The sequence below is a fragment of the Zonotrichia albicollis genome, chromosome 2 (genome assembly GCF_047830755.1).
Source record: "Zonotrichia albicollis isolate bZonAlb1 chromosome 2, bZonAlb1.hap1, whole genome shotgun sequence".
NCBI classification, from domain to species: Eukaryota; Metazoa; Chordata; class Aves; order Passeriformes; family Passerellidae; genus Zonotrichia; species Zonotrichia albicollis.
In genome coordinates, this window is record NC_133820.1 from 12,000,272 (window position 1) to 12,027,670 (window position 27,399).

Here is a 27,399-nt window from a genome sequence, read left to right on the forward strand (position 1 = left end):
CACAGAGAAAGAGCCCAACTCAGCAAATCAAACCCTGATTCTGAGGGTAGAGAAGGTCTCAGTGCACAGAGAAAAGGTCACAGGGAGCCTCAAATATGGGAAGAGGAAAGCAAAGTTAATTAACTGACTCACAGCTGCCCTTAGCACCATTCTAATTTGCTTTAGTATTGTCAACTCCTCCAGTTCCCAACATGCCATAACTCATTTCCAGCCACTTGGTAAAGAATAACAAAAATGTCCTTCACAACTGTGTGACAGCACAGACTGCTGGAGAACATGTTCTGGTTAATAACAGCAGGGAGAAGAAGTGGAATAAAAATCAATCAATAAACAGTTTGTCCATGCTGCAAACACAGGTCACCTCCCAGAACATGCTCCAAAGGTTTGTCCTCCAGAAACCCACACTTGTGATACCACTTCAAATCCCAAAGTTATTTTAATTTGTGCAGCATCTGGGCTCAGCCATCTGGTGATTCTCCTCGGGAATTCTCCTCTCACCTGTCCCTGGCAGTGGTCAGATCCCTGCTCATCCCACAGCTTTCACAGGGAATTGCTGTGCTCCTACAGAATTCCAGGGTCAGCAGGGTGGGAAAAGCCTTGGAAATCATCCAGGGCCACCCAGGGCCACCCCTGAACTGCAAAGCTTCCTGGGCAGCCCCTGCCAAGGCCTGAGCTCCCTTTCCATGGGCAAATTGCTGCTGCTGTCCCAGCTGAGCCTGCCCTGGCCCAGCCTGAGGCCGCTCCCTCTGCTCCTGTCCCTGTTCCCTGGGAGCAGAGCCCGACCCCCCCGGCTGTGCCCTCCTGGCAGGGCCTTGTGCAGAGCCACGAGGGCCCCTGAGCCTCCTTTGCCTCCCAGCCCCTTCCAGCTCCTCAGGGATTCTGCAGCCCCTTCCCAGCTCCTCAGGGATTCTGCAGCCCCTGCCCAGCTCCTCAGCTGAGTTACAGCTGCTTCTGAAGCCCTTCCTCATTTTCCACTCTTAAATGGCTCCAATTTCTCTGTTCCTCTTTGGAGCTGTGTCTGTCCCTGTCCTGCAGCAATTCCTGCTTTCCCCTCCCAGCTCCTCACCCACCCACACCAGAACTCTCACAATTCCTGCTGTTGTCCCATTGTGGGCTGAGGGACCTTGCCTGGCAGTGGCTGCAGGGAAACAGGGAATTATGGAATGGGTTGGGAGGGACCTTAAAGCCACCCAGTGTCACCCCTGCCATGGCAGGGACACCTCCCACTGCCCCAGGCTGCTCCAGCCCCAGTGTCCAACCTGGCCCTGGGCACTGCCAGGGATGCAGGGGCAGCCCCAGCTGCTCTGGCACAGGGACAGCACAAAAGGGATGGGCAAAACCACCCAAGGTATTCAAGAAATCCAGCTAAAATATCCTGGATTTAATATGGCAGAGAAAAGGAATGCACTGACACAGGGGAGGGGAGAGATCTCCCAAGGGACCTCAGCAGAGCATCCCTGGGGGATAAAGGGGCCCCAAAGCAACAGTGGGCAGGGCAGTCAGAGGGGCAGAGTGTCCTGGGCTGGGGATCGAGAACGAGGAAAGGAAATGGGATTGGGATTGTGTCCCTGTGCCCCACAGGTGATTCCCCACCTGCAGAGCTGCCCCAGCGCAGGGAGGAGCTGGAGCTGCTGCAGAGCCCAGAGGAGGCTCCAGGATGGGCAGAGGATGGAGCAGCTCTGCTGGCAGGAAAGGCTGGCACAGCTGGCATTGCTCACCTGCACAGGAGAAGCTCTGGGCTGAGCTCAGGGCGGCCTTGCAGGGCCTGGAGGAGCCCCAGGAAAGCTGGAGAGAGACAATTGCCAGGGGATGCAGGGACAGCACACAGGGAATGGCCTTGAACTGAAAAATTACAGGTTTAGATCAGATATTAGGAACAATTTCCTCCCTGGCAGGGTGGGCAGGCCCTGGCACAGGGTGCCCAGAGCAGCTGGGGCTGCCCCTGCATCCCTGGCAGTGCCCAAGGCCAGGCTGGACACTGGGGACAGTGGGAGGTGTCCCTGCCATGGCAGGGGTGGCACTGGGTGGGATTTAAGGTCCCTCCCAACCCAAACATTCCATGATCTGTAATTCTCCATAATTCCTTAGAAAAAGAGGAAGCACACAATAAACTGCATTTCAACTCCCAGGGACACAGGGACAGCTGCCAGCCCTGCACACACCCTCTGGGGAGGCAGATGCCTTCAGCTGGGATTTCCCACCTGGATCAAAGTGCAGGACTCATCCCTGCTCTCAACTCCCCCACCCACACAGCTCCCAGGCAGGAACCAGGTCCAGCCCTTGGAATTCCTGTCCTTCAACGCCCTTCCCACCATCAGCCTCCTCCCCTGTGCCAAGGGCAGGCAGGGACATTCCTCAGCCTGCCCAGCACACACAAACACCTCTGCAGGAACCAGCTGGGGACTCTGGAGCTGGAAAACCACCCTGGCAGAGGGGAGCATGGAGAGCAAACCCACTGCTCTGCTGTGCAGACAGAAAACACAACAGCAGCTCCACATTTCCACCTGAAAAGCAGCTCTTCTCTCCCCAAATGAACTGATGAACAAAATATTGAAAGCAGTTGCAAGGAAATATGAAAAGTCTGCAAGAAGAAAAATGCCTTATGTGGAATATCACTGGGTTAGTAAAGAACAGAACTGCCTGTTTCCAAAGACAGGAAAATACAAAAGGAAAAGGGAATAAACTTAAAGACATGAGGGATATTCAAGTTTTCCTTGAAGAAGATGCCTCTTCCACAAGCAACTCCTCAGAATATCCTTTAGGTCACACATTTCCCCACATGCACAGAGGATGAAAACAATATCAGAGGCTTATGTGAACATTCCTGTAACAACCACTGCCGTTTTCCCACTTATTTCAGTGATTTCCTGCACTTTCACTTTCATTCTCCCTATTCCACAGCACTGATTTTTAAGTATTACAGAAAGACAAGAGCAAAGAAAGGAAATTTTAAGCTAATTTGCACAAAAACAAGGCTGTGTAGCAAAGTTATTAAAAAGTGATATTAACATATTTCCATTCCTTACAAAGCCCTGGGTCCCGGGCAGTGTCCCAGGCCAGGCTGGGCACTGAGGAGCAGCCGAGGACAGTGGGAGGTGTCCCTGCCATGGCAGGGGTGGCACTGGCCGGGATTTAATGTCCCTCCAAACCCGACTCAAACAATTCCATGGTTTATCCCTTTACACCAATGTGCAGCTCAGCCCCAGGACTCCCCGCAGCAGAGGTTCTTTAAGAGCCATATTAAAGTTTAAAATTGAGGAGGCCGGGTACAGAGCCCATCTGGATCCCGCAATTCTCAGGGTTGGTTCTGCCTCAGGCCCGCTCCGAGCGCATCGCTGTGCCCGCCCTGGCACCGGGGCGTGGCGGGGCACGGCGAGCCCCGAGCCCGAGCTACAGCCCCGCCAGGGGTTCTTACGGCCGGCTGGGTACATTGTTATTTAGATAACACACGGCATTTTCTCCGTTAACCTCCCCTACCGAGCCCGCTCCCCGCGGAGCCCCGGCGGCGCGCCCTCAGGGCCGGACAATCCGCGACACGCCGGTGTCCCAGGGAGCGGCCCCGGGTCCCTCCCGGTGCGGTGCCGCTCTCTCTCTCGCCCCCCATCTCGCTCCCTGTCCCTGTCCCTGATCCCGGTTCCAGTCCCTGTCCCGGTCCCCGTCCCGGTCCCCGTCCCGGTGCCGCCCGGCCCGGCCCGGCGCGGCCGCACGTACCCGCTCCGGGCGAGACGCTTCCGCCTGAGGGCACCGAGCCCCCTGACTGACGTGCCCTCTGCCCAATCAGAGCCGAGCGCTGCGCGTCAGCCGAGGGCCGGGTAAGGACAGAGCGGTGTGATTGGCCAATGCGGCGCCACACGCCATAAGCCCCGCCCTGTGCCGCTCGGGCGGGGCGGGAAGAGGCGGGGCCAGGGCGCTCCCGCCTTTCCCTCAGGCCCCGCCCCCTCCCTCACGGCCGGAGCCCCTCCCGCCATGGCCGCCCCCTCACGGCCCCTCAGCCCCAGAGCCGCCGCCACACGGCCGGGAGTGACCCCCGGCCTCCTTCGCCGCCCCACGGGAACAGCACAGTATTGTTATTCTCGTGTTGGAATAGATAACGTTCACCCCTAAATGCTCTTACATCTCAGTCCGCTGTCTGGTTTAATGAAAATAAGGGGAATTAATAAACATGGATAAATTCTAACTCATAGGATCAATCACGGAATGGTCTGGGTTAGAAGGACAAGCAATACTGGACAAGCAATATGGGGATAACATACATGTCAATAAATGGCCATCTAAAACAGCCAAACAAATAAGTGCCAAAAGACAGATGTTGAATAAAAGCCCTGGGAAAAGAACTGGATAAAAGTCAGCGTTTTGAGGATTAGAGGGCACATCTCACAGATATGGAATTGAAAGAATCACATTGTGCTCAAAGTCCTCCCTGCTTCATTTTAAACCTTAATTTAAATGTACACACTGTGCTCCATCAAGCCCAGAGACACCACACTCCCTGCTCCCTCAGAGGGGCATAAGAATAAACATTTATCACGTACATATTTCTTTTACAAGGTGCCCTGCTCTTGCTTCTCCTTTATTCCTCCTCCTCAGAGCCTCCTCTGTATCTCCACGTTCATCCCGAGATGTTACTGCTCTGAAACACAGAAATCCTCAGCATCTACAGTGCCTAGAGAAGGGAGGAATTTCTTCTCAATACTTTGTTTAAATCCCTCTTTCAGTTTCAAGCCATTCCCGCTTGTCCTGTTGGGCAAGGAACAGATTCCTCACCCTGAGAAAAACTGATATATCAAATATTGTATCTTCATAATATATAAAATTACATACCTATGCAATCTTTTGTCTTCATATTAAGATGTCACTTAAGCCTTTCAAGCCACGAGGCATGTGGCCATTAAACCAACAAACAGGAAGTTCTGGGAATAAACAACGTGGTTTTGGATCTGGGGTCAGCAATGACTGCACCCTTTTTCACAGCCATAAAACAACATCTATCAAATTAACAGTCCAGTGTCAGCCAGAAAAATTCCTTCTGAAGGCCATTCTCTCCTCGATTTTCTGTGTGCAGTGGTTGATATTCCTTAGTATGGACTAAACACTGCTCTTAAGAGCAACAAAATTATAGACAAGCCGTGAAACACTGAACTCCTCTAAACACCTGGGGAACATTAAAGCAGAAATTATTTTTTCCATTGTCACTGTAAATGTTGCAGAAGTGGATTTTTGTGCCTGGCAGGTTTTGATGGCATCAGTGCAAGGCTGATTTGAAGTTCCTCAGTCAGGTCATACCTGCCCCATTTAAACCCAAGTGGTTTTAATAAGAACATAAAAATCCCTCATTCTGCTGATTCACCCTTTATGGCACCTCTGGTATTGAAGTGCTGATGCTTCTTTGTGAGCCAAAGTGGGTCCCATTTCCTGCAAACTGGTTTCTATTCACCCTTGTGCCACGAACTGGATTTGCTCTTGAAATCTCCCACTGGATTTGTCTGAACAGCAATTCTGATCCAATTATTGCAGATCCCAACGTGAATCAAAATGTGAGATTTTTGAGAGTGCCATGTCAAAGGACCTTCAGAAAAGTATCTTTAATTCACAGTATCTTTAATTAAGTTTTTGTTATAAACAAGAATAAATTATGGAAATAAACATTCATACACAGAGCTGGAAGGTGTCCCTGCCCATGGCAGGGGGTGTTCACCAATAAATAAATTTCCAAGACCTCTTTCTCTGTAAAAGACGCAAAAATGGACTTGTGCACATGCACATTCCGAGCCAAGACATCCAGAACCCTCCCTTCACAGCCAGTGAATTTACCCTTGAAGAGGTGAATGTACTTTTAAAAAACATGCAGAGAACCTGCCAAAAATTCATGAGTTGTAAGTACTGAAATAAGAGAGCAAAGGTCAAACAGGGCACGGCAAGACTCCATTTTAATGTGGTTTTCTTATGCCTCTGTTTCCCCTTTGAAGTGATAAGAGCCTGTAAAAGTGATTACTGTGCTGAAGTGAAGCATTAATTTGGATTTCAGCAGAAGGAAAATGGCCTGCAAGAGAAGAACTGATTTGTTGCTGCTGTGGTTTAAGCCAGCCAGCAGCTGCTCAGGGGTGGGGAGGTGGGGAGGGCACAAAAGGTGCTGTGCAAGCCCTGCCCAGCAATAAAACCACCCTGGAATGGTCAGCACTGCCTCCAGCCCGAGCCCAACACACAGCCCCAGACTAACGATGAGAAAAATTAACTCTACCACAACCCAAAGTGGCACATTTCATTTAATAATATTTAAAAGTATCTCAATTATTTATAATGCAAATGGTCATCACACAACCAAATTTCCTTCAAGTAGTGCAACAGCGTGGATTTGACATTTCCAGCGAACCTGAAATTTCTCTAGTGCTATATTTCATTAATAAAGTGCATTCCAAAACCTTGGCAAGAGGAATTAGCATGAATTATTTCGGTGCAAGTTTTAACCACCTCAAGAGAGCAGACTTCCACCCGAACCTTTCGCCCTCTTCCCCCCCGTCCTCCTTCATGCCTGGATCAGAAACCTTCTCCACGACGGCCTCGTAAGTCTTTCGCGCTCGCAGGATCTCCTTGTCGGTGCTGAAATGCACCATCTGCCTGCTCAGGATGGGCACCACCAGGTTGAAGTTGTCCACCCTCTTGTTCAACTTCCTGATGTCTTCCGCGAACTGCTCGCAAACGCGGCCCCACTGCTTCTGCTCCGACAGCGTCATGGGCTCCCCCAGCTTCCTCCTGGAGGCCACGATGCTCTTCCTCAGGCGCCCGATGGTCTCGCGGATCTCCTTCTGCAGCAGGATCCACTCGGGCTGGTAGCCGTTGTCGATGAGGATCCTGTTCAGGTTGTGGGTCATGGGGTCGATGTGGGGGCTGTGCGAGAACTTCTGCAAGGGCTTCCCTTTGCCGCTCAGGTTGTCGAAGTCTCCTTTGGCCATGGACTCCTGGATGAGGTCCTCCACCAGCCGCTCCACGGCCTGGGTGATCTTCACCTTCTTGCTCTGCCGCACGTCCTGGGCCCTGCTGAGGTCGCTGCCGGCGTAGCGGCTCTCCAGGCGCTGCTGCCGGTACTCCAGCACCTGCTCGGTGGCGCGGTCCACGCGGAACTGCATGTACTGCTTCTCCCGCTGGCTCGGCGTGCCGATGCCCACGCCCTCGAAGCTCAGGTAGTGCCTGTGCTGCAGGGACTTGGACTTGAACTGGTCTTCCTCCTCCTCGCCGGAGTCTGATTTCTGTTTGGCTGCCAGGTCGCCGAGCACCACCCTGTAGGCCTCCTCCACCCGTATGAAGGCCCTGGAGTCGGCCATGCCGGAGCTGCTGTCAGGGTGGTATTTTTTGGCAAGATTGTGGTACGAGTTCCTGACGTCGTCGAGGGAACAGCCTTCCTCCAGCTCCAGAACCTTGTAAGAGTCCTTGACGTCGTTTTCGGGTTTGTAACCCGACAACATCCTGCACAGAAATGGCTTCAGCTTCCTTGGGATCATGGCTCCCCGTCCCACCAAACAGTGCCCCATGTTGTTACTCAGCATGACACAAAGCCACTGGGGATTTCTTCACGTGCAGCTACATTATAAAGAACCTACAGACACATTTGAACAAAAATCATGTTAAATATCCTTTTTTTTAAAGAACTTCCGGGGCATAAGTCTTATCTTTAGCCTGATATATTAAAGAAATCCCTACTGAAATTTAGCAGTATTTTTTTCTTTTACAGACTATTACTGAAATCACAGAATCCTAGAATAGTTTGGGTTGGAAAAAGCCCATCCAGTGCCACCCCTGCCATGGCAGGGACACCTCCCACTGTCCCCAGTGTCCAGCCTGGCCTTGGGCACTGCCAGGGATGCAGGGGCAGCCCCAGCTGCTCTGGGCACCCTGTGCCAGGGAACAATTCCTCATTCCCAATATCCCATCCAGCCCTGCCCTTCCTAAGCTTAAAGTCATTAATTTACTTAATTTCTAATTAATTTGTATTGAAGTAGTAGTGTTACAATGTAACTGAAAATTAATTCTTAATTTACTTTTTTCCCGGTATGACAACAGGAACACGGGTTTGTTCTGCACTGCAGAATTCCCTGGAAGAATTTTTATCACCTTTATTCTTCTACTGTTTATTTTATTGCCTTTCAGCAAACATTGTAAACTGGAAATAAGCTTGATGCTGAGCAATAAATGCTGAAACAAAACCCTCCCTTCTCCTCTGTACCTACATTCAGCAATAATAGCTCAATTTCCTATTCCCTTGGATCAAGAGCTACGACCTGGTACGTTGGCAGAGGAGGTCATCACAGCACAGCAACATCTGGATCAGCACTCAGGTTACAGATTCACTAAGTCAGCCTTTGTATCCCTGCAGTTGCCAACTTCCTTCGCTGGTGCCAGGCAGGGGCACAAACCTGGAATTCAGAACAGATCGATAGCAGTGAGTGTGTCACTGTGTCAGCAATTCCAGTGATTCTGGGTTATCTGGGGACACAGCCAGGACAGCACCTCAGCAGGTGACAAAGTCAGTCCTTAGGTAAAATCAAAGTAGAAATATATAACACTAACTGGACACACCAGTTACACATCAGCCAGCTCTTCTTTATTCATGGAAATCCTTATGGAAATGCTGGATCAGTGGAGCTAAAGACACAGAGAGGGCAACATCTCCTTTGCTCACTCCATCTCCAAACAAAAAACTAGGTCAAATCAACTCCTCAAGGTTAATTAAAGAATAAGCAGCATTTATGTCTTCTGCACAAACCAAACTGCCCTTCTGCCCTAACCCAGAGAAGGAAAAGGACAAGGACTTGGGACTGGATCAATCCTCGATATTTTCAGCTGGCTTTGATCCATGTAAGGCATTAAGTCATCAGCTTGTGATAACGGAGCTCATTAACACCTTTTATTTATGACCCAGTGATTTCATTCCATCTGGGTGACAAAGATAGCTACTAATTTTCCTACCGCCATAAAACCCCATGTAACTACTATTTAAAGAGAATGATCAGTAAACACACTTTTAAAGTTCGATTATTGCTCCGAAAGTGACTTTCGCATAACCCGGCAGCCCCGATTTTAACAAACCTGTTGTTAAGATCCATATACAGAACCCTCACCCCGCGAGGGGGCCGGCTGGGCAAGGATGATTATTCCCTGGCAGCGTGAACGCAGCGATGCCGCTGGGATTTGGGAAGGGGGGATGCATTGGGCCCCCCAGGAGCCAGCTCCGCTCCCTCCCTCCCTGCTGCCCGGGGTCCCGCACCTGGAGCCCGGCCCGCCCCCGCCTCACCTGCCTGGTGCCGCCGGCCGGCCCCGGGAGCGGGCCGGTAACGGACCCGCAGGAAGAGGAGGGGCCGCAGGAAGAGGAGGGACGGGCCGCGCTGTGACCCGCGCTCAAGGACAGAGAGAGGGGAAGGAGCGGGCAGGGAGGGCAACAAAGGGGCCAGACCGGAGGGTCGGGGAGAGAGAGGGACAGGGAAGTAGGGCAGGCAGAGGGAGAGAGAGGGGAAAGAGTGGAGAAGGAAGGGAGCAGGGCGGAGAGGGTCCCGCTTGTCCCCGCTCTCCGCCAGGGGGCGCCCGAGCGGCGCCGCAGCCGTGAGGGGAGGGAGGCGCGAGGGGTGATGTGCCATGGCGGGGTGTGAGGGGAGAGGTGCCATGGTGAGGCTGTGAGGGGAGATGTGCCATGGTGGGTCCATGAAGGGAGATGTGCCATTGTGGGTCCATGAGGGGAGAGGTGCTATGGAGGGGCTGTGAAGGGAGATGTGCCATGGTGAGGCTGTGAGGGGAGATGTGCCATGGTGGGGCCATGAGATGTGCCATGGTGGGTTGTGAGGGGACATGTGCCATGGTGGGACTGTGAGGGGGGATGTGCCATGGTGGGGCTGTGAGGGGAGGTGTGCCATGATGGGCTGTGAGGGGAAATGTGCCATGGAGGGGCTGTGAGGGGAGAGGTGCCATGGTGGGGTGTGAGGGGAGATGTGCCACTGTGGGGCTGTGAGGGGAGAGGTGCCATGGTGGGTTGTCGTGGGGTGACAGCTTTTATCCCAATATCGTGTGTTATGTCTGGCAGCTGTGCCTTTTCCCCCACCCCCCCCCCCGGCAGTCTGGCTGTGGCGGGATGGGGAAGAGAGGAGGAGGGGGGGGGGGGGGGGGGTGTGACCAGGCACCTTTTGGCTTTTGGCTTTTGCTGCTTGGCTTTGCTAGCTGCTTGCTTGCTTGCTTTTTGCTTTTGCGCTGTTTTTTTTTTTCCTTTTTCTTTTGTTCTCTCTCTCTCTTTCTTACCCTCCCCTGAAGATACTGGACCGGCTCCGGATCGGACCTGCGAGCTCCAGGACACCCGAAGCCTGCTAGAGAAGATTCGGCGCCCTCCACAACACAGTCTGGTCCCTTTTCTTTTCTTGTGTTGGGGAGTGTTCTTTTGTTACTTGTAAATAAATAGGTTTTGTTTTCCACTTTGCTCCTCCGAGAAATTCCTTCCCGAACCCGGTGTTGGGGGAGGGGTGGTTGGAGGTTTGTTTTGTTCTGGGGGGCTCCCTCTTGGAGATTTCCCCTAATTTGTCCTAAACCAGGACATGGGTCCATGAGGGGAAAGGTGCCATGGTGGGGTGTGAGGGGAGATGTGCCATGGAGGGGCTGAGAGGAAATGTGCCATGGAGGGGCTGTGAGGAGAGGTGCCATGAAGGGGCTGTACATGGTCATCACAGCTCAGGTGGGCTGGGGAGCTCTGCATGGAGGCAGCAGGGAGTGGGAGCAAAGACAGGGAGTGGGAGAAAAGACAAACCTCTCCCAGTTAAGGCTGCATCTGTGATTGAAGTACTTGCTGTGAGAGCAGTGAGGATGTGTCTCACCTCTGCCAAGCTGAACAAATTGCTGCAAAGAGAGGGCTGGTACCCAGCAGTTCCTGGTCCAAAGTGGAAACTCTTCATCCCATTGCAGCTCAACAGCTCACAGGTTTCCTTCCTGTGTGTGAAGCCAGGGGCTGACAGAAGTCAGGCTGGTCTGCATGTAGAGCTGCCCCTGTTCATTTTTCCAACAGGAAAATGTTTCATGAAATCAGGAGGGCACAAAGTGGTTGTTGTTCCTGTGCTGCCCTTGGGTTATCCCTGTTCCAGAACACTGCTGCATGCACCTTCCTGCTGGAGGTGTCTGTCTTCAATGTCCCAGTGGGAAGAGAACAAATAGTAGGAAGATGAACTAAAGAAACAGGAGTGCCCAGGGCAGATGACACTGACCCAGGGGATAACAAGAGTGCCTTGGAGCTGTCCAAAGGGAAAATGCCACCGAGCTCTCCCCAGGGGCCAAGCAGTGACCAGGACACATCCCAGGGCCAGGACTACCACAGGAAAGAGCTGTCCCAAGGGGAGAGTGACAGTGCCGAGGAGCTCTCCCAACAGGATAACAGCAGCAACAATAAGCTTTGCCAAGGAGGCAGCAAATATGGCAAAGAACTGTCTTTGGGGAAGAGTGTAATGTCCAAGACATGTCCCCATGGAAGCAGATGAGGACAAAGGGCTCTCCCAGTGGGAAGCAGATGAGGACAAAGGGCTCTGCCAAGGGGCACAGGACACTTCCAGGGAACTGTCCCGAAGGAGGCAAACAGTGCCCAGGGAGCTGCTGGCTGTCTGGAGGAAGCAGCTTCCTGGGTCCATCTGTGCTGGAGGATGACAGAAATTACTGAGAAGACGGACAAGGAGAAGGGGACCTCCAATTCTCACTTCTTTCTTTTCCACACCAAAGGAGACTGCTGCAATGGGAAAAGGAATTGTTCATGGTGGAGCTGCCCTGTAGGGCTCCAGCCCAGAGGAGAGGCCTGAGGGACATCTGGTGTGTTCCCACGTGCAGGTTGGCACTGTTTCAGGAGTGGGGAAATTGGAGAGAAAACAGGTGGTCCAGAAGCACGCCTGATCTGTCTCCTCTCACTCACCACACTTGGAGGAGGTTCTGGATCAGTGATGCAGGGCAAGCCTAGGAAATCAGGAGGAGCTCTGATTTTACTCCTTGTGGGAAAGGAGAGGGGCTTTTGTGCCTGGCTGAAGCATGGCAGTCCTGCGGGAGCTGCACAGCCATTCTGCAGCCTTGGAGCCAGCTGCTGGTGTTTCCCTGATGCTGCTCAGTTTTGCTTCAATGTTTCCACAATAATGAAGAGCACAGGAAACAAATTTGGAAGTTTAAAAAGAATGAGAACAACAACTGACACAAACTGTGTAAGTATTTTGTAGCATAGTTCTTCTTTTCGTAATTCATTTGTAAGTAGAGATGTTGCTCCTAACTACCCATTTATGACTTTTGAACCATGTATTTCTAATTATACCTTTCTAGTATTTGTTATGCCTTTTGAGTTCCATGTACAACAGATGAGTGCCATCGGGAGTAGTTTTCTCTCCCAGCTAGCCTCAAACACTCGTTTCTTTCTCCCAGAGAGGCTGAACCCCGCGTGGTTCGTGTCCCATTGCACATCCCTGGCCCCAGTATGGGCACAGGGGATTTGGCCTGGGGGCAGCCGTGTGGCGATGCTGCCAGAGCCAATCCCAGGCCCTGGTGACACAGGCACACGGTGTCGGGGCCCTTTGTGATGTGGGACGTGGTGGTGGCCAGAGAGTCTTGTGACATCAGGGAGCCCCGGCCTGGCTGAGGGTGTCTAAGGGGCGCAGAGCCCTGCGGTGCCCAGTCGCAGGAGAGCCGCTCTCTGTGCAGGAAGCAGCTCCCTGTGTCTGACTGCGCTGGAGGACAATGGAAATTACTGAGAAAATGAACAAGGAGAAGGGGAACTCCCAGCCTGCCCAAGGCCAACTGTTGAGTGTGCAGAGGAGGATGAGAGTGAGGGATGAAGCAGAAAGGAGAGGCCAGTGCAGGGACAGGGCCAGGACCTTTGTCCTGCCGAGGGAGCCGTCTTCATCCCACGCCTCCTCATCCTCATCCTCCTACTGCTCCTCGCTGATGCCCATCAAGCTGCCACCACTGCACCTGGGGCAGCCAAAGGTAGGACCCAGAAAGCCCAAACACCTCAAGGTCCCACAGGTGCAGCTCGGGCAGCCGCAGGCAGTGCCACAGGACAGCTGGAGCCAGGCCCTGTCCCTCTGTGGGGACAGACTGCCACCCCTGCCACCTCTGCCAGCCCTGTCACCGCTGTCACCACTGCCCTACCTGGTGAGCCCCAGGGATGCTCAGAGCCGGGGCACAGAGCTGGGGAGCACAAGGGAGAAGGAGCCCCAGCCCTGCAGCCCCTGTGCTTGGCAGCCATACACCCCCGTGCCCAGGGTGCTCTTGCCCCCGCTCAGGGTGGCCCAGGAGGGCACAGCCCGTGTGTCCCCGAGCTGGCAGCTGCTGCCTGTGCTGCCCATCCCCTCGGGGGCTCGAGCCATGGGGCGCAGCCTCACGGGCACAGAGCTGGAGAGACAGAGCAATGACAACGAGCTGTCCCACGGGGAACATGGCAGTGATGAGGAGCTGTCCCCAGTGGAAGAGGCCACTGAGAGCCTTACAGGGGACAGCAGCACTGACCCACAGCTGTCCCCAGTGGAAGAGGCCATCGGGAGCCTTACAGGGGACAGCAAGAGTGGCCAGGAGCTGTCCCCAGTGGAAGATGACAGTGAGCTCTTTCCAGTGGACAGCACAAGTGACCAGGAGCTGTCCAAAGTTGAAGAGGACATTGAGGTTGTTCCAGGGAACCACACAAGGGACCAGGAGCTGTCCCCGGTAGAAGAGGACGTCGTGGTGGTTTCAGGGGATGGCCCAGCTGATGAGGAGCTGTCCAAAGTGGAAGAAGCCATCGAGGTTGGTCCAGAGGACAGCACAAGTGACCGTGAGCTGTCCAAATTGGAAGAGGCCATCAAGCTCTTCCCGGGGGAAAACAGCAATGAGGAGAAGCTGTCCCCAGTGGAAGGTGACAGTGAGCTCTCCCGAGGAGACAGCAAGAGTTACAAGGAGCTGTCCCTGGGTGAAGAGAAGGATGAAAAAGAGCTGTCCCAGGGGAACAGTGACAGTGACAAAGAGCTGTCCCAAGGGGTTAACTATGAGGATGAGAAGCTTTCCCCAGCAGACGTCAAACACGAAACAGAGCTGTGGTTTGGGGAAGACTATGATGTCCAAGACATGTCCCCATGGGAAGAGGATGACAACAAACAGCTCTCCCATTGGGAAGAACAAGAAGATGAAGAGCTCTGCAATTGGGAACAAGAGGAGGATGAAGAGCTCTCCCATTGGGAAGAATATGAGGATGAAGAGCTCTGCAATTGGGAACAAGAGGAGGATGAAGAGCTCTCCCATTGGGAAGAACACGAGGATGAAGAGCTCTGCAACTGGGAAGAACGTGAGGACAAAGATCTGACCAGGAGGGCCCTGCTCGGTGGTATGGACAGAGATTCAAGCTTGTCACCTAGACTGCCAGTGGAGAGAGTGTCAAGGCTTCAGATGGTGCTGGATTGGCTGGAAGCCAACTTCCCCAACGATTATGATGCTGAGGAGGAGGAAGAGCATGAAGCTGACAGACACCAAGGACTGTCCAATCTGAACTGGTGCAAGGAGAAGTCGGAGGCTCCCAGGCAAGAGCTGTTGGACTCCATGTCATCTATCAATTTCAATGCTGGTGACAATGTGCATTCCAAAGGAGCCCCAGTGGTGTCTCAAGGAGATGAAGCCATCCAGAACAACAACTGGAACAAACCCTTGGGCTTGGTGGATGACGAGGACCCCCTGGAAGGACCCAGCTGTTCCAGGCACGTGGGCACAGAGGTGGCAGCAAAGCCAGCCTGTGCTGCTGAGCCCAGTCCCTCTCCGGTCCTGGAGGGTCCCACAGGTGCCAAGCTGGCAGCTGCTGAGGAGGAGGAGCCCCCCAAGCATCTTGGTGTGGAGGTGACAGAGGCACAGAGCCAGCGCTCTGAGAAACGTCCCTCCCGCTTCAGGCAGGTGCTGCGGGGGCTGTTCCGGTGTCCCCGCCTGTTGCAGAGGCCATCCCGGTGTCCCTCTCTGGTGCAGGGGACATTCCAGTGTCTCCGCCTGCTGCAGAGACTGTTCCGATGTCCCCGCCTGGTGTTGGGGCTGTTCCGGTGTCCCTCTCTGGTGCGGGGGTCATCCCGCTGTCCCTCTCTGGCGCGGGGGACATTCCGGTGTCCCCACCTGTTGCGGAGGTTGTTCTGGTGTCTCCGCCTGGTGTTGGGGCTGTTCCAGTGTCCCCGCCTGTTGCAGAGGTTGTTCCGGTATCCCAGGCTGGTGTTGGGGCTGTTCCAGTGTCCCCGCCTGTTGCAGAGGTTGTTCCGGTGTCCCCGCCTGTTGCAGAGGTTGTTCCGGTGTCCCAGGCTGGTGATGGGGCTGTTCTGGTGTCCCTGCCTGGTGGCACAGCCAGAGGAGTAGTGCCCACACCAGCGCCAGCCAGGCCTGGAGGGGGAGGCAGAGCAGCGCTTGGGCAGGACAGATGTCCCAGTTGTGGTTCCTGGAGGTCAGCACAACCCAGCACTGCAAGCGCAGGACTCGGGCCAAGAGCACAAAGACCCCCAAAGCCGCTGACCTTTTTCCAGAAGGCTCTCAAAGAACAGACTGTGCAGGAGGCCCAGTTTGCACAGAGGTGCGAAACTCATTTCAGGGTGGGGAACCCAGTCCATAAAAGGGTGCCCCCACCAAGTCCCTGAGCCTGGACATCCCAACAGCTGGATCATTGCTGGAACCAGGAGTAATGTCTCCTCATATGGAACCACACTGGAGCCAGGAGAGATATCCTGTCACCTGGAACCACGCTGGAGCCAGGAGTGATAATCTCTGCCCCCTTCTTTCCTTGTCTTTCTGTCTGTCACATTTTTAAAGGGTAAAAAAATTGTAAAACGAGCATTGAAAAAGTGCCCTCATAAAAACTCACATTGAGAAAATACTGAATAATTAAGTGCATCTAGAGAAAACCTTGCTGCAATCACTCAGCTATTTGGCTCAGTGTCAGCTCAGAGCTGGGCTCTGTCTCCAGGTGCCCAAGTCCCTTCCCCAGCTCTGAGCAGCCTCTCCTGGATTTCCTGCCTGGCTTTCCATCAGCTCTGCCCTGGGCAGCCTCTCAGCATTTCTGAGCCAAGGCCAGCCTGGGGGTGGTTTTATTTTACAGCACTTCAAGTGCTGTGGCATTGGCAGGGGCTGCCCAGGGAGCTTTGCAGTGCCCATCCCTGCAGGTGTGCCCTGGAGGTGGCACTGAGTGCTCTGGGCTGGGCACAAGGTGCCCGTGGGGCACAGCTGGCACTGCATGGGCTGGCAGGGCTCTGGGGACTGTGACTCCAGAGAGCACAGCTCTGTCTGGGAAGCCAGCAGTGCTGGTGTGCCACCCATCTCCAAGGGCAGTGACACTGTCACCAGGGCATGGACACAGCCTGTCCTCCATGCACAGGGACAGGCTGAGCTTCCCCTTTAGCAGGGATTGTGAGGGATTCATTGGATCTCTGTGAGCCAAACTCCAGCCTGGCCCTGGCAGGAGTTCAGCACTGCTGTGCATCCAGGGGGAATGGGACATCCCAAGTGATGGGGCTGGGAAGGTGCTCGTGCTTGTTCTGTCACAGTGCCCCAAAATGGGGCAATCCTACAGGCTGCTACAGCACTGCCCTGGCAGTGCCCAAGGTTGGATGGGGCTTGGAGCACCTGGGACAGTGGAAGGTGTCCCTGCCATGGCACGGTTGGCACTGGGTGGGCATTGAGGTCCCTTCCAGCCCAAACCATTCTGGGATTCTCTGATGTCCATGACATGGGTTTCAGTCTGAGGGGGGCCCCTGAGTGAAGGGTCCCCCACTTCCAGCACCAAGGAGCCTCAGGCAGGTGCAGCTCCTTGGGGCTCCCTCCAAACCCTGCCCAAGGCTCCTGCATTCCAGCCAGGAGATTTTTTTGTCCTGTTGGCCAGTTCAGCTGTCACTGTAATTGATGCTGGTGAAATGACACTATTAACACAGAGCGATGCTACTTGTGAAACACTGAAATGAATGTTCACCCTGTTGGCAGCACTGAGTAAAATTAGGACAGCAATAAAAGGTTAGACAATGACATTTAATGGTACTCCAGTAATAGATTTTATCACTTTTTTTTATCCTACCACAACAATGTGTATTTTCATATACATTATATTTAATAAAATGTATTGATATGGAATTAGGAAAGCATGGGTTTAGTACTATTTACATATTTTAATTGAAACAATTTTCTTAACAACATTGAAAAATAGAAACTTAAAGTTCTCTTAATCGTGTTTTCAGCCAGTTAGTGGTAAACAAATGCATGCCTAGGAAGTCACACTCCCTCTAAAATGTGGTCAGTTGAAAGTTTCTAACTAAAGTGTGTATCTCTGTTTTGTTTCAAAAAATACATAAGTATGTCTGTCATTTCTGATACAAAATTCTACACTATCTTCAATAAATAAATAATAAAGCGATTCTGAAAAGTATGAAATGTAAACTTTGTTGTCCCTCCAACATACATTTTTTTCCTTCCCATTGCTTGAAACATTACAGTGGTCTTTTAGGAAATTATAATACACAGACACTTCCCAGCACAGTTTACACTTATTACCATACTGACCTACCTACCTGTTATGGATATATCCTAATTTCCTAATGGAAACCAATAAGACTTGGAGTGCTAGAGAACACCGCCGACACAGGAGAGGTGGGAACCAGTACTGAAAGGACATGCAAGGAACACCAAAACCTAACAACAGCTCCACAGAACGTTCACATGCGAATGACACGGGCTGGCACCTCCCATCCGGAATGAAGTCCTTACAAAAATACCAGTGGATGCGTGGCAGGGCATGAACAAAAGGAATCCAAGCAGAACAAAGAGGAATTTGACTCTCAGGGATGTTTTGTTCCCCGAGTCCAGGCTCAGCAGGGCACTCACACGTGTGCCTGAGGGAAAGCAGACGTTGTGCCCGGGAGCTCTGCCAAACAGGGACGTGGGCCTGGACGTTGTTATCCATGGAGTGAAAGGGATGGAGAGCCCTGCATTCCCCGGATGGCTTTGGGGTCCCCACTCTGCAGAGCACCACGAGCTCTCTGGTGGCACCCAGCAGCTGCCCCGTGGGACGCCCTGAGCCCCCATGCCCTGGCTGCACACAGGAGAGCTCAGCTCAGCTCCGTGCCCGGGCACCACCCAGTGCTGGGCACACCAGGCCCTGCAGGCCGGACCGTCCCTTCCTGAGCTGCAGCCACGATTGTTTCTTCTCGCCCACTGCAGGGGAGGCTCGGCCTGGGAGCAGCAGCACTGAAGGAGCACCCGGGAGGGACACACGACACCAGCAGGGCTCTGTGCCTCACCCTTGGCTTCCTGCCCCAGCACTGCAGCCCTGGGCACAACAGCAACTCCCACAGGGACCCAGGGCTGGACTCTTCTGGAGTGCAATTCATCCTTGTGCAGACCGCCTGGACAGCTTTTATTTTCAGGGGCAACACGAGTCATGAAGTGGTATGTTAATAGAATCTTCTCTGTTTATAGATATAGACTATTTATTTTCTAAGTCTTTTCAGTACCATCATGAAGACCTTCAGAGATCTTCCTGCTGCAAACTGCTGCTTCCATTCACTCACATTTACACACCACTCTGCTAGGCAATAGGCACAGAACTCCTGAAGGGGAAAACCCTCAGAAAGCCTCCAAAACACACCCACACTGCCTCCTCCACGGGAATCAAAGAGCAGGGCAGCTGGAGTAAGCACAGCCACCCATGTGTTTTGCCAGCTATCCCCACTGCAGCACAAGGAACAACAGGGTTGTTTCACCAGCCCAGGAAACCAACGCCAAGTTCCACACAGGGAGATTGAGGGAGATCTCCTCACTAAATTGGGATTCGTGTGTTCAGTGAGAATTATCAAGGCACAAAGCTGCTCCTGTTTGCTTTGATAACCCTCTGACGTGTGAAGGGCGAGCAGTAGTTTCATGCCACACCAGCAAGGACTCGGTGACAGCTTCTGCAGACACCTCCTGCAGCGACCTCTGGCTCAACTCTGACTTTGGCCCCTCTCTCCTAAGGCTCATCGAACAGCTGCAGGTCCAGGCGCACCACGATCTCTCCCGTGGGGACTTCGTGCAGAAGGAGACACTTTGTAACTGGCCCCTTGGAACCCTGATCCTTCTTGATGTCTGCCACACGGATCTCTGTCCTGCCCAAAAAGTCTGGAATGCAGAAACACAGCGTGCTCAGGAGAGGGCAACCAGAGCCTGCAGAAGGACCTCAACTTCCACCCACACACAGCCAAAGAGAAAACAAGCTTTCAGTCCTGCTCTAGTTGTGCTCTTGAAGGGGGCCAAAGGCTGCCAAGCTGCATAGCAGGGCATTCAGCCAGACCATGTGAAACAGCAGCAGCAGCAGCATTAAAACTAAATGGGCCCATGAGTGGAAAAACCCACTATGGAATTCACAGCTGCCTTGCCTCAGGGACTTCTTGATTGTATGATATAAAATCAGGCCAAAGGCCAAAGTTCTCAGTTAAACCTGAGGGTGAACCTGCTGGAGATGACTGAGCCAAGCAGGTCATCAGCCCAGCAACGAGGTCAATGAGCCAGTACCAGTCCTACCCAAACAGTGCCTGAGATTGTGACTCCAGAATACACCTGTGGTGCTCCACATGCTCATCCCAGCTTAGGAAATAAGAATGAGAGAGGCTGTGGAATCCCCAGCCCTGGAAGTGTTCAAGTGTTTCTAACTAAAGTGTGTATCTCTGTTTTGTTTCAAAAAATACATAAGTATGTCTGTCATTTCTGATGCAAAATTCTGGATGGGGCTTGGAGCAACGTGGGATAGTGGAAGGTGTCCCTACCCATGGAAGGGGCTGGAACTGGATGATCTTTAAGGTCCTTTCCCAGCCAAACTGTTGGGTTTGGGATCCTGGGCTCATTTTTGCTGCTGTTATTGCATATAACAGGAACTCAAAGTAATTTCTCTTCCTCCTGCCTGAACCCATCTGTGTGCAAGCAGCATCCAGAGCTTTCTGGAGTCTCAGCAGAATTACAAATCACATTTTAGTTGTTGTCAACTGCACAAGAAAAGGAACTCTCAAAACCCAGAGGGAGCTGCATGCTTTTTGTGCTGATACTGTGTGGAGTGAGGTTAAGTTGACTCCTCCTATGCAAAGAGGGTCAAGTCTGGGGTATCTTTAAAGGTCATGTTCCAGCCCAGCCCATTCCCTCTGCTTTCCCTCAGCAGGAATGCTCCTCCTCAAAAAAGAGCTCTGCAAACGCCCTTGGCAGGGGCAGCCCCGTACGCACCATCCGGGGAGAACTGGTCCCGCTCGAACACCGTGATGCACAGCACGTCCTGCTCCAGGTCCTTGATGAAGAACTGGCAGTTGGAATTCCACTTGGGATTGAGGGTGTCCTGGATGGTCTTGGTGATGTGGCACTGGGAGCCCATGGTCACCTCGCAGTAGGGGTTGCTCTTTCCTGGGAAGATGGGAACAAACAGGAACGAGCGGGGCTTTGTTAGCTGCGTGCTCCTGCTCCTGAGCTTCCTTCTGCTCTGACAGCCACCTGAGCTGGGACAGACCTTGGCCACACCAGGCCCCTGGCCCCATCCGCTGCTTCACTGCCTCTGTAATGGGCTACATCACCATCACAGTGAATACTCTGCTGGGTGCTGAGCACCCTCCACCCTTCCCTTCAGGACTTTATGACTTGTGTGGTGGAAACGAAGCCAGCCTGAAACAAAACCTTGTGCAGGACAACTGCAGGACCGTGGTTCAGCTGCATAAAGTCACCTCTGCCTATTTTACCTTCATTAAACCCACATCATTTAACAAAATCATGTCTGGGACAGAACTTCCCTGCAGAGCTAGGCTGGCAAATGGGAATGTCCTCTGGATGGAGCAAGGAAAGCCAAGGCACTCACCGTGGGACCTGCAGGGTTTCAGCTCAATGCCTTCCACAACATTCACCATCAGCCTCCCGATGCCTGTTGCCCTCTGAGAGCGAACTGTGGTGCAACAGGAGAGCAGAGAGAAATGTCACCAGTGAATTTTCCTGCCCAGGGACTTTTCCACAGAAGATGAGACCACCCCCCATATCCTATGCTGTACCTAAGTAGGCCTTTTCCCTCTTCTTCTTTTCAGTCTCTATGTAAAGTTCTGAAGCAGCTTTGATCTTCTGAACCCAGGCAGTCCTTGGAAGGGAAAGGAGAAAGAAAAGTTGCAAAATGCCATTCCTGTTTTTCCCTGCTGGAGCACAGCTGACAAAACTAAAGCTGTCCCTCCTTCCCAGCCAAGGCTCTGGCCCCATCCCAGGCTCTGCCATCCCACAGCTGTCTGCCTGGGAGCGATTTTACTGGAATTCAGCACCTGCAGAATGGAACCATCCCAAGGCAGCAAACTCCAGCACACAGAGAAAGCACAAGAGAACCATGAGCAGGAGATGCTTGGTGAGAAAACAGAAGGTCTCAAGAACAGGTTTGCTTTCATCCAGCCTCTTGTTTTCCTGAAATAAACTGATTTCTTGGAGCCAGGAGGTACAAGACGCTGCTGCTGCTGAGGTGGCCACTGTCCTTGGTCCCCAAGATTTCCAACCCAACTCTTCTGACTCTCAGGGCTTTAAAAGCATAACCTGGGGAGTCCAGGGGTGGTGAATGGGCCCTTGTGGGAAACCATTTCATGGTTAAGAGTCACAGAACACCCTGAGTTGGAAGGGACCCACATGGATCACTGAGTCCATCCCAGCACTCCCAGCCTGTGCCTGAAGGAGGCTGAAGGGAAGGCTGACAGGAAAAGGGTGGCAGAAAGGCTACAAAGTGACCTCAAGGGCTTTGAAGAACTGCTGTGACATACAAGGAAGCCTGAGCCAAGGAATCATGGGAAAATCTGGAAGCTGTGGATCAGTTTTGAAGCCCCAAATTAAGAGCTGCTGCTCCACAGGACATTCATGGTTTGGGATGGGAGGCATCCTAAAGCTCCCCCAGTCCTGCTCCCTGCCATGGGCAGGGACACCATCCACTATCCCAGGTGGCAGCAGAAGACAGAATTGCATCTCTTGGCTTCTTCACATCACCATAAAATGTGAAATGCAGCCTAAACATCCACCCTCAGCCATTTCATCACTGGCCTAGCTGGAATTCAGGAAATATTATTTCTCCCTCTTTGTCAGATCATCATATTCCCAAGAAGGAATTTTCCAGTCCTGTAAAATAACCAGCTTGGAGAGTGCTGTGCAAGTTTCCATCACAACCATTGCCATCCTACAGTTCCCAGACTTTTTAAAGGCCCACAAGGGCCCTTACCTTTCATTAATGCTTTCAGCCCGCAGTGTGTAGACTCTGTCAATGTGGGAGATGTGGAAGATGGGCTCATCTCCAGAAGGGTCTGTGGGTAATTTTACCAGTACCTCGTTGAGGAAAATGGGCTGTAAAACATCAGCAGAGCTCGAGTTGTACTGCAGAGTCTGCACAGGGGCATTCAGCACACATCAGCTCACAGCAGGACTGTTCCATGCCCCAAAGTATCTCCCCCTTCTGCCTCCTACATTTCTGCAGAAAATGTTAAAAGCTGACAGAGACAGAGGTGCCTGCATAGCCTGGAGCACAGCAGAATTTCCTCCCCCAGAGAGCAGTGAACGCTGCTCTCCCTCTAACACACGAGCCCTCATGGAAGAGTTTTATTCAAGCAAAACCTGCAAAGCATCTTTTCTTATTTCCCTGGAGCACACAGCCGCCCTTCCTGCCATCAGCCCTGAACCCCAAAGCTTTCTAACTCTTCTCTAGGCAAGCTCCTGCCCACACCCCCAGAATGGAGCTGCTGAGCCCTGTCCCCATCCCCGTGTTGGAGCAGCACTCACAGTTTTGTACATTTTGTACTGCAGGTTGGACTTGGGGCTGAAGACCTTGTCTGTGCCAGAAGAGCCAAGAGGTTTTATGATCTGAGTGAGGAGGAGGAAGTCGTTGAAGAGAAAACCATAGAGCTCCTTGTTACTCTTGGCTTTATAGAGCTTCCCACTGTGCAGGAACTTGCGTGGTCCCAAGCAGTTTGTAACTGAATTAAAAACGAGTTGCTGCGAAAAGTAGAAGAAGAACAACAACGCACTGTATAAAGTGAAACAATCGGGGCTGCCCTGCAAGAGACCAAACACAGTTTTGAGTCCTGGTTCCAGTCTGTGGCAGGGATGACCAGCCATGCCTCGAGCACCACAAGCAGCACAAGTCACAGGGGGCCCTGGGAGAGTCCCTGAAGGCCACAGGGCTGGGCAGGCAGGGCAAGCCACGAGCATCTGTGCCCCCTGGCCATGGACATGCACCTCCAGGGTGGGACTGAGCCAGGGCACCTGTCCTGCATGAGCAGCAGCTCTGCCAACGGCCTCTGCACAGGCTGAGCTTCCTTTAGGGCTGCATTCTGAATTGGGCTTGAATTTCACCCCTTACAGCACCCCAGAGGACTTCAGATGGCCACGATACCCCACGTGAGAGCTGCTGACCACTGGGACTGGCACAATCCCAGGCTCAGCCAGGCCTTGTCAGGGATCAGCAGTGCCTAAAGTGCCATTTTCAGGTTTATTTTCACCAGGGTTTGGCACAGCTCGGCCCAGCCTGGGCAGCTGGCTCTGGAGGGGCTCTGGCAGGCTGGGAACCCCTTGGACAGAAACCAGGAGAGGCTGGGCTGTTCCTGCCCTGGCTGGGGCTGCTGCTGTGATGGTGCAGTGAGCACCACAGGCTCTGCAGGGTGTGGAGCTGCTCTGCTGGGCCAGGCACCACCCATAGAAGATAAAGCAGCCACGTTCCTGCTGGCAGACAGCTGGATGTGCTGACAGTGTCACACCCGTCCTTCTCCCACAACAGTCACACTTCCTCAGGTGAAATGCAATTTTTCTACTTTATGAACCAACCAGTGCTCATTATTTTTTACCTTCTAGAACAGTGCATACTTTGAAAATCAAATTGTGATCTGTCTGCCTCTGTTACCTCCACCAACAACAGGAAGGCCATCAGAATATCTTCCCTCCTTTTGCAGGACATGCAAACACAATATTTCTAGAAACTTATCAGGTAACATGGCATGGGAGGCAGGGGTTCTCTCTGTAAAGTCTCCAGAGACTTGATCAGTATTCTTGAGTTTTCAAATGTATACAAAGCTTTATCACAGAAAATATTTCTAAATATTTGATTTTCAAAGCAGCCCACAGTGGTCAGTGGGGGGGATGCAGCAGCCCCATGAGCACTGCTCCACAAAGAACTGGGACACTGGGAAGTGCTGGTGGCAGCGTTGAACCCGCACTGCTCCGGAGCCAGGCACCTGAGCAGGGTCAGGAGCACGAGCAGCAGCCAGGAGGGCGTGCAGGGGCCAGGGGGACACAGGGGACAGGACAGGGGCCAGGGGAGGGGGCGGTGCTGCCGCGTCCCTGTCCCGGGGCAGCCCCGTTACCTCGGAGAGGCCCTCGCACTGCACGTGGGCCTGGATCCACTCCAGCCTGTCCGAGTTCTCCTTCTCGCGCACGCCCTCGTTCACCTGCGAGCACAGCTCCTCCGCCTTCTCCAGCGCCTGCTTCAGGTGGCTGTGGTCAGGGTGGTTCTCAGGGGTGTTCTCGATGATCTGCACACAAGCACAGGCAGCGTCAGCCCCCGGCACCACAGCTCAGCTGCCAGCCCCACGCTGCCAGCACAGCCAGCCCCACGTTTATTTTCCTCCTTGACAGATGGGAGAAATGGGAGGCAAACACTCTTTGGGAACAGCTGGACTGCAGGCCTGCCTGCACAGCCTTTGTGCCAGGACACTGCTGGCTCTTCTGACAGAAATGGAGCCACGACTGCTGAAGGAATCCCTAAATGCCAACATCCAATTCATAATCCCCTGTGACAGCCTTGGGCCATGCTCCGTGGTGTTATTTGGGATGGGAAACATTAAGCAAGAAGTAGGAGTGTTAGGAAAGGGCTGTAAAACCTCCAGCAGCATCAGCACAGGGGGAACCTGCAGCAATGCAGGCTCAGCCCCTGGGGAGGGAATGGCACTGAGGGGAAAGGCAAATATGAGCACAAGGTTGTCTTGTTGCTCCTGTTATCTGAATTTTAAATTTTCCCTCAGCACTCACTGCCTTCTGGTTCTTTGGGTGCAAGCTTCAGCTCTGTTTCAAATGGAAATATGGAATAACTTTGCCAAAGCCCAAGGAGTGATCCCATTTTCTATACTGGAATTGAGTATTAAAGGACACATCCCACATGTCCCCAGACAAACCCTAACACAAATAAGGAAACAACCCTGTAATTAAAGTGTAAGCAAAGCAGCACCAAACCCAGCAGGTGTGCAGAGGAACGTACATTTTTGATGATTAGTGGGTATCTGGTTACCCGTTGCATAGGCTTCAGTAGAAAACTTGACAGTGGCATTCCTTTACAGCGAGGATCCATTGCTAACCTCTGAAACATTAGAGAGGGAAAATCTGGTTAGTCAGGTGCTTTAAACCCCAAATATGAGCTTCTCCAAGGCAGGAAAAGGGAAGGCAATAAATGAGCACCAATCCTCAGCTAAATCTGCTCTGAAATCAGAACATCAGTGGGAGAACTCCTGGTGCTTTGTACAACACTTCTTCACCTGCCTTGTCTGGACAAGAATCCCAGAATCACCAAGGCTGGAGGAGCCCTCCAGGATCACCCAGTGCCAGCCCAGCCCCACCAGCATCACCCAAACCCTGTCCCCAAGGCCACATCCAGACCCCTCTGGACAATTCCAGTGACTCCAAACCTCCCTGGGCAGCTCAGCCCAAGGCCTGACCACTCTGTGAGGGAAAAAAAATGTTCCTAATCTGAATTCTGAACCTCCTCTGGTGCCATTTGAGGCCATTTCCTCTCCTTTTCCTTTGGACAGGCAGCAGAGCCCGACCCCCCCGGCTGTGCCCTCCTGGCAGGGCCTTGTGCAGAGCCACGAGGGCCCCTGAGCCTCCTTTGCTCCAGCCCCAGCCCCTTCCAGCTCCTCAGGGATTCTGCAGCCCCTTCCAGCTCCCTCAGGGATTCTCCAGTCCCCGCCCAGCTCCGTTCCCTGCCCTGGGCACGCTGCAGCCCCTCCAGGGTGGCCCAGCAGTGACACAGCCCTCACAGGAGGTGCTGCCTCCTTGGCTCAGCAGCTCAGCCAGGTGGGAAGAGAAGATGCACAGAGTTCCCAGGGGCTGCTGCTTGTCCCACCTTGACAAACTCCTTGAAGTCGGGCACCTCGTCGGTTTTCTGCTGGATGAGGGCGGCGCCGTTGAGCTGGCAGCTGCAGAAGCGGATGTAGGGCTGCATGTGCGGCAGCTGCGCCGTCAGGATGTCCCCGATCATCTTCACCGGCATCTTCTCCCCCGACATCTTCTTCCTCACGCGCAGGGCCCTGGGCAGGGGTTGGACACAGAGCCACTCCTCAGTTATGGAATAAAGGGGTGGTTCTTATTCATTGGGGAAAGGCAGAGAAACATAAATACACCCGGCACAAGATTTACTGCAGGGACACAATGAACAGTTCCTTCTTACTGAGCTGCTATTTTTGCATGGAGGCACCAGCTGTGGCAGTGCCAGTTGTGGGTTTATCTGGGTCTGGATTGAAGGCACTTGGGACAGCAATTCACGTTCAGACTCAGGTGTTTATTATTTGCTGTCAGTCAAACAGTCTCACTGCTGTGAGTTCTGCAGCTTTTCATTAGAATGCACAAAATGGCCAGCAATCTCTTGTTAAAAGGTATTTTAAGACTGAACTATCCAATGAAGAACTGACACCTGGATTATTTTCCCTTTTAACCCAATAACTGATCCCAGAGAGCTGCAATAGGGACTTTTCTGCCCAATTACAAAATGCCACCCAAACCCATGGAGAAGGAGGAAGCAGCAGCATGAAGAAGAAACCCAGGACAACACCCTGTGCCCTCCATCTTGCTGCCATCCACAACACACTAAAAACCCCAAAACCTCAATTTCTCACCAAGTGATGCACCTGCACTGCTCTCTATAATCTATTTCACACTTCTGTGGATTCCAGTCTATCTTGAACTCTGGGAAACTTTCTCCATGGATGAGGGTCAGAGTCAGTGCTGCCCTGGGGGTCAGGGCACCCCAGAGCAGACACAGAAATATTTCCTGTGCCCTGGGTTTGCACATAACCCAGGCTACACCCTCAGCCAACACCTTTCCCACTCCTGTGTTCCAGCTGCTGCCTGACTTTAATGCAATGCCAGATCACAGGTGAGAGGAAGAGGAGGGGAATTTCCTTTTCTATTGGCTTAGAAAGAGAGTTACTGATGTGTGAGTGAGGCAGGAAAAACCCATCACTTTGAGGTTTTAGCCTGGTGTCCTAAGGAAAGGTTCATTGTCACATGTCCTGTCACTGCCACAACTTATCAACTTGTGAGCCATTTTACAAAAAAAGGAGATTCTACAAAGCTGTAAAATCCCTGGTTCAGTGAAAATTAGCAGCTGGGTGGGGAAAGAAAATAACTTTATAATGCTTTTGCCTATCAAGG

The 27,399-nt window shown here is 52.7% G+C and overlaps 2 protein-coding genes across 6 annotated transcripts in view; both read right to left on the reverse strand.

Annotated features, from left to right (window-relative positions):
• Positions 1 to 6,245: 6,245 nt before the first annotated feature.
• Positions 6,246 to 9,557, reverse strand: DNAJC28 (DnaJ heat shock protein family (Hsp40) member C28). 3 transcript variants are annotated; one of them, XM_074533542.1, is made up of 3 exons: positions 9,287 to 9,557; positions 8,223 to 8,408; positions 6,246 to 7,591 (listed from the first exon to the last, which is right to left on the reverse strand). In XM_074533542.1, the coding sequence occupies exon 3, from the start codon at positions 7,539 to 7,541 to the stop codon at positions 6,444 to 6,446; it is 1,098 nt and encodes a 365-aa protein (XP_074389643.1). In that variant the 5' UTR covers positions 7,542 to 7,591; positions 8,223 to 8,408; positions 9,287 to 9,557; the 3' UTR covers positions 6,246 to 6,443. The 3 variants fall into 3 exon arrangements, with proteins under 3 accessions (XP_074389643.1, XP_074389637.1, XP_074389641.1); XM_074533536.1 differs by having other exon boundaries at positions 8,274 to 8,408; positions 9,287 to 9,556; XM_074533540.1 differs by lacking the exon at positions 9,287 to 9,557 and adding an exon at positions 9,082 to 9,194 and having other exon boundaries at positions 8,274 to 8,408.
• Positions 9,558 to 15,805: 6,248 nt separating this feature from the next.
• Positions 15,806 to 27,399, reverse strand: part of ITSN1 (intersectin 1) — a 108,692-nt gene continuing 97,098 nt past the window's right edge. For all 3 annotated transcript variants that reach the window (XM_074533568.1, XM_074533557.1, XM_074533563.1), the window contains 9 exons: positions 26,093 to 26,276; positions 25,232 to 25,330; positions 24,342 to 24,509; positions 22,765 to 22,977; positions 22,211 to 22,332; positions 21,021 to 21,103; positions 20,834 to 20,917; positions 20,215 to 20,388; positions 15,806 to 19,122 (listed from right to left, as the gene is read on the reverse strand). In XM_074533568.1, the coding sequence (XP_074389669.1) occupies positions 18,974 to 19,122; positions 20,215 to 20,388; positions 20,834 to 20,917; positions 21,021 to 21,103; positions 22,211 to 22,332; positions 22,765 to 22,977; positions 24,342 to 24,509; positions 25,232 to 25,330; positions 26,093 to 26,276 (1,276 nt within the window). In that variant the 3' untranslated portion in view covers positions 15,806 to 18,973. The remainder of the gene's footprint in view (positions 19,123 to 20,214; positions 20,389 to 20,833; positions 20,918 to 21,020; positions 21,104 to 22,210; positions 22,333 to 22,764; positions 22,978 to 24,341; positions 24,510 to 25,231; positions 25,331 to 26,092; positions 26,277 to 27,399) is intronic.